Source organism: Physeter macrocephalus, chromosome 9 (assembly GCF_002837175.3).
Source record: "Physeter macrocephalus isolate SW-GA chromosome 9, ASM283717v5, whole genome shotgun sequence".
Lineage (NCBI taxonomy): Eukaryota > Metazoa > Chordata > Mammalia > Artiodactyla > Physeteridae > Physeter > Physeter macrocephalus.
In genome coordinates, this window is record NC_041222.1 from 56,783,682 (window position 1) to 56,796,584 (window position 12,903).

A 12,903-nucleotide genomic window follows, 5' to 3' on the forward strand; every position below is an offset into this window, starting at 1 on the left:
AGCAAGACATGCCAGTAAGAGCCCTTCTTTATCTGGTGAATTGTGCGAGAGCCAGAATGCAAACAAGTGTGCACTAGAGTTCATAAGTTCAGTCAAGGACAGGACGCTAGATGGGAAAACTTAACAGTGTTCCCCTAAATCAAACATGCATACAAATGTCACGCTTTCTGAGCATTTCACAATGTAAGCACACCAAATCATCCTGGAGAGCAGCCTCGTTTTAACAGATTATGAAAGCTTCCTTTTCCCCATAATGGGAAATATCTGCAAATGAAGTGAAATTTATTAAAAGGTTAAAATATGCTGTCAACTTGCAAACAATTATCTACTTAAGCTTTTCATAAAAAAAATAATTGTTATCCAAAAGGATTCTAAAAGTCAGTAACTGAGGGAGGAAAACAATTCTTAGCATTTGCTTCCTCCCTAATGAGATGTGACAACCAGGAAGGATTTTATTTCAAAAACAATAATAATGATTACAACTTCCCCTGTAAACAAGTCACGTTTTTCACAATGTCGAAATGCACTTTGATCATCATATCAGTTACCAATAAAACAACAGAAGTTGCCATCCACAATTTTAAGGATTCCACAAGGCTAAAAAGAAAACTCCTCTCTCATGAGAGCCACGAGGTTCCAGGCCTCTTCAGCACTCCAAAACATGTTTAACAGGAGTGCAAAGCGCAGTCCAAAAATCAGTCAGGCTGAGTTGAAACTCGAATCTGTTAAATTCATGACAACAGTTACTCTCTCTTGAGATCTTGAAACATCTTAGTGTGTTGTGACCCATCTCTTTCTTCAAAACCCTTTCCTGCCTCAGAGAAAGCCCAGCCCCCTACCCCACACCACCCTTCAGACAGGACACAGTGTGGCCACTCAACGTCTCCATAGGCCAGACTTGCTTCTGTGCAGCCTTTTGGGTAGCACTGCTAATCCTTCTTATTAATTAAAGAGATAATGGTGGTTAACCAGAAAGCAATATGAATTCAAACCATCTAGGAAACGTCAACCAAAATTATTTCAGCCTTTTGGTTGGTCTTCCTGACATTAGGTTTCCTCATGAAGGCTTTCTCATTTCTTTTTTTTTAACGTTTACCCGGTTACACATTACTAACTAGAAAAAAAATAGGAAGGTCCTCTCAATGGATTACTGTAAAATTTGGAAGTGTGGAAACTGAAGGAAATAAAAATTGCCTATGAAATAAGCAGTGATGTGACTGAAAGCCACAGTCAGTCCTGACAAGCGCATTCCATGTCACTGCAGCCAGCTAGCCCTCCATACCCTTCCCAGAGCACACCCAGCATCCTACAGCATACTTCTGTCCCGGGAAGGTGTGCTCTGCGAAGCTTGCCTGGTTTTTGTTTTGTTTTGTTTTGCTTTGCTTTCAAGAAGGCAGTAACAAAGACAATATGGGGAATAGGTACCACCTGCCCAAGAATCACTGGACATCTTTAATATCTTGGGGAAAATGGAGGCCACTTCAGAGCTGTTTTTTCCTTTAATCTGTCACCATCTTAAAAAAAAAAAAAAAAAAAAAGAAACCTAAAAAAAAAAAAAAGATAAAAGGAAGGGTTTTCTATCAGCTAAGGTTTGCTGCAGCAAACAAGCAAGCAGCTTTCATTCAGGGATTGTCAAAAACTTTTCAGTGTGCCCACTGCAATGCGGATGCCAACCAACGAATCAAAGGCATTCAGCAACTAGACAAAGAGGGTCTGATGCCAACCTCGGTGCCACTGGCAACCATTATTGGCATCCAGCACAGTGTCTGCCTTTTTTTTCCTCCTCGCCTGGCACTTCACAAACAAAATGGCGGTTCTTGTAGCAACGAAACAGCCGAAGCGCAGCCCTCTGAATCAATACCGTCAAATGATTTTATGGATTTAAACGCAGGGACTCCCACATGATGTGTATATTTTAGGTAAAGTGGGGGGTGGTATCATTTTATAAATGACTATATTGAACATGACCCTTTCCTAAACATGGAGCAATACAAAAATGGACTAAATTGTGGTCAACCAGACTCTAGGCACAGAAGAGGCTGAATAACAAAGAGATTTAGCTTTAAAAGAAATTCTGCCTTGCGGCCATGGGATGCACAAGTCTAATGAACTATATATCAAAACTGATTTCAAAATGCATACATTCTCCCCAAAACTGTATCAGATGCAGATGTAGCACTAGAGCTTGTGTCAAAGCTCTAGTAACTCTTTCCACATTTCAAAAAAAGATGAGGCTGAGGCTGCTGGGCATGGGAAAAAAAAAAAAAAAAAGTGTGGGTTGAACCAAAAGAGAAAGAGGGAAAAAGCATAGGAAGTTGGTCAACAATGAACTTTATTATTTGTTGGTCTTTATTTCAGCCTCCAGAAGAGATGCAGTTTGTGATCTTGTATAAATAACCAAGAGGACTATTGACATTTCTAGATCTGGAAATTGTCAATATATTGTAACATCACTCCACACTGCAATGCGGATGCCAACTAACAAATCACAGGCATCCTGAGCTAAACAAAGAGGGTCTGATGCCAATCCTGGTGCCAGTGGCAACCATCTTTGGCATTCTCTCTGTTCTTTCTCATGTTTTCCTCCCAGTCGTTTAGAAGTGGGGAGAGAAAGAAAAAAGGGGGGAAAGGTAATTCCATTGCTCATTCTGTTGCAAACATTACATTTTTCTTTTCTGAGTTTTCTTTCATGTTTTTCATTATACTTTTTCACCTGACTGATAAAACATACTTAAGTGGGTTTTCATGCACTTAGAGGAGAAATAAAAAGTCACGATGGGAGATATGCAGCCCTCTGACTGACTAGACTTATACTGTAAAATTCTTTCTTTAATCAAATGCACTGCAAAATGACATAATTAACCTACATTTGACCAAAGGAAAAAGATATAAATTTTGAAAAAAGGAAAACACAAAAGCATCCTGATGTGACTTTTTCAAAGAAAGAGCCAACAGATGTTAAGAAGATATGGTGCACTCACAGGTAGCAGAAGACATAAATTAGGTGCACAGTGCAAAATAATAAAAGGTTTTTAAAAGAGAGACTAAAAACAACAACAAAATCAATGTTTTATCTGAAAATGTGGTCTGCAAGAGTTGCTTACAACTTTATGACTATCATGACCGATGGTGCAATGCAGAAGGCATGTATGCATTTTTCTTTCTTCAATCTATCTTCACAAATCCAAAGGATATGTTCTTTATTGTCAGTTCATCAACCAAGAGAGTTGGCTGCCTGCCCCAGGAGTGAATGTACATGCGTGCACACCTCAAGGACTAGCCTTCAAGCAAGTTAAAAGGCGAGCAGCAGTGAAGTGCTTGCAAACCTTCCCTCCCTGCACTAAAAAGTTACATGACCCACTTTCTACAACTTTACTTCCAGACTTGACTTTCAAGACAGAGTTACAACACACTGACAGTCAATCCAACACATATATACAGCCCACCTTAAAAATGTCACCTCCTAGACAGCTGTCAATCAAATTAAGTGTCATGTGTTAATGAGCTTTTATTTTGGGACACACAGGGGAAAAAAAAATTTTTCCCCAAATCATCATTCCTTGGATTTTAATTTTGCAGTGTATAGAAATAGTAAATGCAACCTTTCATGAAAAAAACAATATTTCCAAATGTATGATATCAAGCACCATTATTTAAAATCAAACTAGAAATTTTTAAATGACTTGTAAGCATATCTCTAAAACTATACCAAGGAAATACAAAGACAAAAGCACATAGTAAGTACCTAGATTTCTGAGTCAAAAGAGTAATTCTGATATTTTATATTTTGGGATGATGATGAAGTTCATACCATTTACTAAATTCCACACTTATATAACACATATCAGATAACCGCCTGCCACCTGGCTATCTGCAGGCCACTTTCCCTACCACCAGGCCAAGTTAGCAAATGACCCACCACCTATGGCAGATTAAACTACAGTCCACTTTTGGTAGGTTGTTTTTTAAAATGTTTTACTATGGACTGTGCTAATATAAGGACATCTATATACCAATACATTTATTTGAAGTATTTCTTTAAACCTCCTTAAAGAAAATATATTAAGAAAAATAAAAATAATAAACATGTTTCATGAACCCAGAAAACACTCAGCAAAATATATCACCTATTCCTGAATCATTCAGGGAACATTTATACCACTCTCTTTATCAAGGATTTTTTAAAATAGGTACGGTATGCGGTTTCTGCATTCTTTTTGAGATTTATTTTAATCCAGTGTAACCAGTCTACTTTCTGTTTTTGTTCTGTAAGGAGAGCTGCGACTTCCCTCCTCGATAAGTTTTATGAATTTACACTCAAGTAAACGAACAATATTAAGTGTTCCCAAGTCACTCAGGGAAAATATTATAACATAAATTATTTAGACAAGAACTATGATCCCTTTAATCTACAACGAATATTATACAATCAAAAGTAGGTGTTGATAGAAATATTTAAATTAAATAAATCTAGGTCTACGTAAGGTATACTTTCTGATACTGGCTATCTTAAGCATTCTGCAATAGGAAATGTTAATTCTATTTTTTCAAGGCAATAGCACTAGATTCGTGAACAAAGTTGATCTACCTCGTTAGTTAGGAGGTTAATACAAAGATTGTTAAAGAACGGTTTGACTATTCATAAATCAAGTTACATTTTCAAACTGGGAAAAGATGACTAGATGTAAAGAATGTAGCCGAGGACAAAAAATGAAGTGTAATAAACTACAGTTTTCGGACTATTCTGTGTCTTTGAAAAAGTGTATTATTTCAAAGACACTTGAAAACACATCTCTTTGTGGTCTTTAAATATCCATGCCTATCCAGGTAGGAAAGCTCCATGTCTATTTCCATAGCTTGTGCATGGCAATGGACAAGCAAGTGGAGGAGGGCATGCCACTCTCCCCAGAGCAGGTGAATGAGACCTAGGCGCCTCCAGGACCATCTAACCCAAGCCAGGTGTTCCTTGTGTGGGGTTTGCGGGCAGTGTGTGCCGGGCTAGAAGAAAGAACAATCTGCTCCTACCTTGCTCCTGCACGTAGTATGCCAAAAACAAATCAAGCTCCTTAACTGATACTGTGATATGATGTGGCTGGACACAAAGTGCTGGGTTTGTGCAATGTGGGGATTTCATGAGCCGCTCTCCATCGGTACTTTCCAAGGGGATGCCTTTGAACAGGATCACCATGACTAGATCCAGACGCCAGACTTTGTCTGCCTGTCGCAGGCAGTCGATTCTCCTAATCTTACCCTTCTGGTCGGGATTGGATAAGACACAGCACGGGTGCTTCTTGCCAGTCACGGTGAGCACAAAGTCCTCTCGGTACTCCTGGCGGATATCTTTGCGCAGTTTGGCCAGGAGCCTGGATGCCCACTTCTGTTTGATTTCAGGCTTTTCACTGAGAAGCTCATCTTTGACTGCTCTTTCTTCATCCTTTGACATTCGCTTCTCGTGCTTTTTAAAGTACTTGCGTTTCCGAGCCTGCAGGTTGAACCAAGTATAGGCAATTGCACGGACGTGTGGAAGTAGTGCCTCGATGAATGGGTGAAATTCATCCTGTGGAAGATGAGGAGGAAAAAGAAGACATACACAGTCAGTTTAGTTTGTTAAAGGCTCCAAAACATCAGACCACAACCCATTCCCAATTCGGTACCAAGAGTTATGCATAAAAATAACATTCTTTTCTTATTTAAAATTATCAAAATAGCAGGACCAGAAGAAGATAAAGTATGCCAAGCTGCCCCTTTTCCACCAAAACTCACAGGTTGATTCTCCCTCCTAAAAAAGAAAATAAGGTTTATATTTGTATTTCCACTCTGGCCCCATCCCCCTCATTCCCACCATGTATCCTACATTCTTTAAAACGTAAGCGACCAAGATGCTTGGCACCTAATTCAATATTTAAATATTTGATTGACCAACTAACACTAAGCAGTACCATTTTACAAAGAACACAGTGAGATTTTTTTTTTTTAATCGGAGCAGAGCTGTTCAGAAGGCAGGAGCGATGCCACAGTTCATTTCTCTTCTCTGTGGCACAGAAACACAAAGCATATAGATGCTCAGTGTAATGCCACACAGTTCCCGCTTTTGGAGCATGCTCTCAGCAAGAGGCTGCTGGTGGCACAAAGAGCATGCGCCATTAAACTTGATCCATTTTCTTATCAAACGTCCAACATTCCAACACTGAAACAGCACCATTCCAAGAGTGGTAACTAGAGAAACTGGTATACAGTGAGGGAAAGTGGGCAAAGGACACAGCTTGTCGTATCAGTGTCCTGAACAGAAGGTTTCCATACTTTGAGCAGAGCATTCCCTCCCTCCACCAGCAACGCTGGCCCCCAACACACACACACACACACACACACACACGCTGCTACTCTCTCACAGACCCACAGACACGCTCTCGCATTTTTAAATAAAAGTTTCTAAAGTTGAAACAAAACTGACTCAGATGTTCTTCCGGCAGCTTTCCTATAGAGTCTGAAGCCCCACAGAGTCAGTTAATTTGTTAACCGATCACATGAGTGTGGCAATTATTCTAAACCCCTTAAAAATCAATCTGAGGTGAACAATGAAAAATGGCAACTTGGCACCAACTTTACATTCTTTGTGTCTCTGCACGCAGTGGCAGGGTGACACCAGGAGTGCACTGCTGGTCACTCCCTGCTTTTGTGGAATCAATACAATTCATCTGCTACGCCTCTGAATTCTTGGACAGGGCTGTGGGTGCCCATATGCATGGACGTGTGAATCTGCACGTGGAGAGATCCCGTCTTGTGAATTAGGTGGTTTACCTTAGGCTCCTGCGTTTTTCCTGCCTGTTTTCATGTAAGCCTTTTATAAGGGAGGGAAGCGGCGACGAGTGGCAGATAATTTGCACCTCCAGTTATTTCAAGTTACTTCCCAAAGCAGTCAGTATTTCATTACTTCCTGCCATAGGTAAAACCTGTCTCCTAAGCTCAGGCCTCTTACTGTTCCGAGAAAGAGCTTAACATCCAGTCGTGCACACTGTACGCGGGCAATAAGGCCAGATCCGAAGCAAATGAGAACTTCCACTGCAGCCACTTTTCTGGTCACTGTATTGTCACCTCAACCACAAAATAACTTTCTCTAACTGTTTATATCCCAAGTTAGCATTGACATCTTACTGCTGGTTACCCTGAACTATGTGAAATAAATTCTATTTAATCAGCAGACTGATGAATTCCATCAGGTAAAAATGATGAAAGTATCACAAATGACACTCTAACAAAGAAGACACCCCCAAACTCCCATAGAGTTATGAACTCATTTTTAAGATCAAATTCAAAGTTTCAACGCTAAAGACTGCAGCATGTTCGCAGTCTGCAGTTCAGATCCGGAAGAGGTGTACATCCCATCCAATCAATAATGCAGTTTTCAAGTGTTTTAACATATTGCTGTAAAATGTTTCTAGAGCAGAATAAACCTAAATCAAAATTTTATAACAATACAGAATGTAGATGATTACATCACAGCATGCGGCATAACCAAATGCCATAGAGGAAATCATTAAACCGATCAGTAGTTTCCAGCAGAGATTTGAACAATTCAGTTACTATGCGAGCACATTAAACTAGGCCATGGAAAGAGTTAAACCACAATCTGTTCTTTGTGTGGGAAGGCAGCCCTGCTCACAGCAACCACAGCCCATGATAAGACCTCCCTATCTCCATATACTTTCTGATGCCATGCTTTCAGCATTCACTGTAACTACAAAAACTTTGTTTATCCCCCTTAGAAATATATGCAAAAGGAAACCCTGCTCAAGGAGATGTGGACTCAAACATGCTTTGGGAACTCACTTCCTATATTCTGACTTTAACTATGATTTATTGATATGATCAAAAAACATACATATATGAACTAAAAACTTGAGATGTAAAGAGTACATGGGGGCGGGAGGAGCTTTGCCTCACTCACTTTACCCTTGCCATACTTTTAAAAATACGAGATTATTTTAACAGATATTAAGCAATGTGTTAACTTCTAAGTACTTTTATCCCTAAGTACTATGTTCAGTAACATTTCATTTTCCTATAAAGACATCAAACATACTTTGATTAAATTTGTTTGAGCTTCCAATCATCTATCATGTAACAGATCTCAAAATTTTAATAACTTATTTAAACAACCAAAATGCAAATTTGAGGGCTGAATTTGGAATTTCTTAGCAAATGCACACAAAAGAATGTTTTTTAAGGTTGCCTTGAGTTTGTTGCCAATGCTGCCAAGTAATGTTTTAAAACATACTTTTTTCCTATTGATAAATAGAAGTAGCAAACTTTCTCAGTCCACAGTTGCCTTATAAGTATCTTTCAGGGCTTTACTATTATGTGAATTCCTTTCAAGCAAACACGTACTTCTGACATGGAGACATAGCCTCAAAAAAGTGATAAGTAGAGATTTTCAGCAAGTCACATATATTTCCGTGTTAACATGACTAAAACGTCATCTCCCAAGTATGACTGTTTTCTAATGCTGTTACAATATATTTTTAGTGATTTTGAATGATATGAATATGGAGCATAGTAACTTGTCTTAATCAAAAAAAAAGGTAATTAAGGTATTCAGATGTCCTAATTAATAGATTATCACAATAATACTTTAAACAACTATGAAAATTATTTTTTAAGAAAGCAAAGCATGCAAATGATCTAAGATCTAATGGCTCTATGCTAAGGTAATATGCCACCTTGCTCTCTCAGAATTTTTATTAAAACACATTGGCATTCAGTAATGCCAATTCTTTCTCTTTTTAAACTTCCTTTAGTTGAACTAAATTGATAAAATAACCTAGTTACAAATTTCAAATATAAAAGTAAACAGTCCTAATTCTACTGGAAACATTTCTTTTTCTTCACAGAAACAGTGGTCTCCATGAAAGGGATGGAAAATTAGACCAATATAGAGGCAGAAGAGGAAATACTAGATGTTCTTGGAGCACTGCTATATAACAGTAAACTATTTTTTTAAATGTACCTTAAGAAATTGAGAAACAGTGAAAGAAAAAAAAATTCAATGCAATCATTCCAAGTGAAAGTTATACTATTAAGGATTTACATTATTTTTAGAAAAAGCAAATACAAAATCATTTATGATGGGTCTTAATTTTCTTTTAACATCTGATTTATACTGATACATAAATACAGATTTATATCCATGTACTGATACTTTTGAATAACACTTTGATAAATATCAACTTTAACTGTAGCTCCTTCTGAAAATTCTTTCTAAAACCTAGATATCCTTTTGTAACAACTGAAACACTTAGTAAAGTTTTCAATCAATTAAGAATGTTTCTCTATTTTGTATTTACATATCCTAAAAAATGTTTTGCTGCAGCTATTAGGATCATGTAATACAAAACTAAACTACTGGTCTGATATCAAAGTAACACCGTTAATGTTACTTTTGCAACACCTTACACTACCTATAAAGTCACACAGATATCAAAGTGAGAATTCTAAAGCTAAAATTTCTTCTCTAGTCTAGACCTTAAATCCCCAAAACAGTTTCAATATGTCAACTTAGATTTACATTATTAAAACAGTAGAGAATATCAGTCATCATGAATTAGTGTTGGTAAGCATGCACCCTTGAATACTAATGTGATAGCTGAATGACTATGCTGTATATGCTCCTAATATTCCATATGTCACGATGCTACAATCTTATTTTTAACTTACACAAATTTAGATAAAGCTAGTGACTTTTCAATACATATTTAGAGGAAACCGAAAATGCAATGTAATCGCTAGCAATGTTTCTGAAAAGCCGATGCTGGAAATATGAACTAATATAGAAAAGCAATCCTTTACATGAGAGTAAGTGGTACAGCACTTTGCAAGTGAAAACCTTACCTCAATTTGTTTTATTTGAACTATGCTTCAATAATGTAAAAATAATGTCAAATAGATGTTTACCAAAAAGAGGGAAAAAAATCCCGCTGATGGGTAATATGAAAGGTAACTTTTGCAGCTGAAGGCAATTCGTTATACCTGAAACAGTTTCATCATCATATTTATTGGCCATTATTCACAGCCTTAAAAATACAAATAGCTCAGCAACTCATTTTTCCAGTTTTGTTCAATTAAAGTGCACGTTTACTTGCTGAAAATAGCCATATCTAAGTTAATCATACTCAGATGCCAAACAAAATATAAACAATAAAAAATGTGTCAGCCAAAAAGCTACAGGACTGTATCCAATCACTGAATAAGCCTTATCATTGTTTTCATCTTCATTCACAATTTATGAATGCCTCAGTCCTTTTGAATCACAATGGCTTCTAATTGTCATACAATTGAAACCTTAATCATTTGTTCATCAGAAAAATGCATCATCATGATACTGGATTTTTTAAAAATTGTAACACACCTTAGACTAGGCGACACTTCTTCAACTATTTAGTTTTTAAGCCAATGTCAAAGAAAATGGTTCTCAATTACTAATCGTGACATATCCTCCTAAAAGCTGAAGTCAACTGCCCCATACCTTTTGAGGTTTAAAATACTGCTTCAAGTAACAACTCTGGGTTAAGATATTTAGTCAGCTCGTCAGTTGGTTAGTTAGCTGGGCAGCGATGAAAGATGCCCCCAGGTAAGTCTGTTTGGTCTCGCCACTTTTCCATTTGACCGACTGGTTTAAAACTATATAAATTGTGTTCCTGCAAAAGTATAAAGCCACTATTTTATTTCATAACACTGTTCCTAAAGTCTTAGGACAATTTTCAGAGTGAAACAATTTTAAATGACCTTACTTTCCAGCATTTCTTTCTGTCCTACGCCCAAATATCGTCAAATGAACAGGTCTCCACAAAATCAACATGTTTTAAAAGTCCTTAACTTTCACCACGACCAACTAACTCGAGTTCACGTACAGACCGCCTTTGTGGCGTGGTCACTGGAAACCTCAAAGTGCGGATCGCGATGGACCTGAGTTTCAGATCCCCAAATTAAGCAAAGGAATGGGTCCCCGGACCACAACCTCCGACTCGCTTCGTCTCCCGCCCACTGCCTGCAGCGGAGTCCAGAGGCGCCCACAAGGACTCCTACTGGAGTCCCCTTGCCCAAGTTCACCGGTTGTTTATAAGGGCTCAGTCCTCCCCTAAAGCTCCTCTAAAGCCGGAGTCCGCCTCGGCGCGCAAGCGAGGCGGCGGGCAACCTGGGCAGGGGTACAGCAGGCACTAGTGGGGCCGCGCGCGGGCTAGCGCTTGCGGGCCCGGGCCCTGCCCATCCCCGGCGGCCTCGCCCGGCCCAGCCGCCCTGGCAGGGCGCGGGCGCGGGCGCCCGCTCTCCGTGCCCAGGGCGCTGGGCTCGGCGCGCGCGGTGGCCGTGGGCTAGGGGCCGCGCGCCGGCTCCCGCGCCGCCCTGCAAACCCCGCCGCAACTCCGGGCCACTTCTTCTGAGGGGGACCGGGGTGTGCGGAGGTTAACTAAAGCCATTAATTGTCCGCAGACGAGAGCAGCAAAACAAAACAAAGGCATTTCGGGCTAGAGAGAAAGCTCGAGAAAGTGACCGAGGCATGTACCTGAGTGAGACAGATGGGAGAATACATCATGACTTCGCCTTAAAACGCACTTTCCCGGAGATGCCCAAGAAAATCTTCGAGAAGCAAGAATTTCATCTATTCATTTTACAGTCATCTGAGCCCCGCGATGCGATCAATCAGGACGGGGCTCTGCGCTGGATCACCGCAACTTCACAACAAACCCAGTCCTCCTTAAATAGCCAAAGATTCAAGTTCACTCGGCGTGCTAGATTTCCCGGGGTGAAATCCAATCTACACTTTTAACCCTCCTGCAGTCCGAGCGCGCTGGCCGTGCTCGCCGAGGCCGCCGCCGCCGCCGGTGTTGGCTGCTTTTCGCCTGGGTTTGGGGATTTGTTTTCTGTTTTGCAGTTGTTGTTTTTGTTGGGGGCTAGGGGGTGCGCGAAGATTCGGTGTGGGTTGGATTGGGGTGGTGGTTGGTGGTGAAATGCTTTTTTAAAAAAGGCGGGGAGGGGGGCGCAGGAGAGAGGGCGGGAGGGAGAGCGAGGAGAATGTGTCACCGCGCTGGGAAAGTTCAAGGTTACAGCCCCGAGCACTGCGGCAGGATCCCGGAGTGGCGACCGCAGGCGAAACTTTGCCGCGACCAGACCATGTGTGTGCGCGAGGGGGAGCGTGAGCGAGTGCGCGCGTGTGGCGGGGCGCGCGCGGGAGAGGGACGGGGTGGGGGCGGGGTGGGGTGGGGTGGGGTGGGGGAGCCGGGAGAGGCCGGGGTGAGGGAGGGGGCGCGAGCGCAGGTCTCCCGGGCGGAAGAGGCTCGCGGCGCGCGGTCCCCGGCTGCAGCCGCCGCTGCCCGCGCCGACTCCTCCACGCCCGGCTGCCCTCCCGCGCGCCTCGCCCCGCGTCTGACCCGGCCGAGCGAGGAGGCTGCTGCTGCTGCCGCCGCCGCCCAGAGGGATCGGAACGCGCTCCTGAAAAATCCCAAACGATAAATCCCGCTCTCCCGCTCGGCTCCAAACTCCTCTCTTTTCTGCTCTGGGCTCTTTTTTTCCCCTCCCTCTCTCGCTTTCTTTCGTTGCAAAACTTGGAAGTTGAAAAATTCACCGGTTCCACCCTCTGGACCCCGGTCGAGCTCTCTCCAAATCAGACTTAAGGATTGTTTTATTATTTAATTACACAATCATCGCTTTACTCCTCCTCCTGCAAACGCGCATTCCTTTTGCACCAGCCTCTCCACACCCCCCGCCCCCCACCTTTCTCCTCCTCCTCCTCTTGCTTCTCTCTCTCTCTCTCTCATTTGTTAAAGCTCTCATACCACTGCAACAGCACCACGACTTTTTTTTATTATTTTAAATAGATCTTCTTTCCGCCCTTTGGGCAAGTCCCGCATCCCT

The 12,903-nt window shown here is 41.2% G+C and overlaps 1 protein-coding gene across 6 annotated transcripts in view; it reads right to left on the minus strand.

The window, feature by feature from the left end:
• Positions 1-12,648, minus strand: part of NFIB (nuclear factor I B) — a 236,600-nt gene extending 223,952 nt beyond the window's left edge. For 2 of the 6 annotated variants that reach the window (XM_024126838.3, XM_024126835.3), the window contains exons 1-2: positions 11,555-12,648; positions 5,026-5,557 (exon numbers count right to left, since the gene is read on the minus strand). In XM_024126838.3, the coding sequence (XP_023982606.1) occupies positions 5,026-5,557; positions 11,555-11,584 (562 nt within the window). In that variant the 5' untranslated portion in view covers positions 11,585-12,648. The remainder of the gene's footprint in view (positions 1-5,025; positions 5,558-11,554) is intronic. The other 4 variants (XM_024126836.3, XM_028494004.2, XM_024126837.3 and 1 more) reach the window with 3 other exon arrangements.
• Between the last annotated feature and the right edge of the window lie 255 nt (positions 12,649-12,903).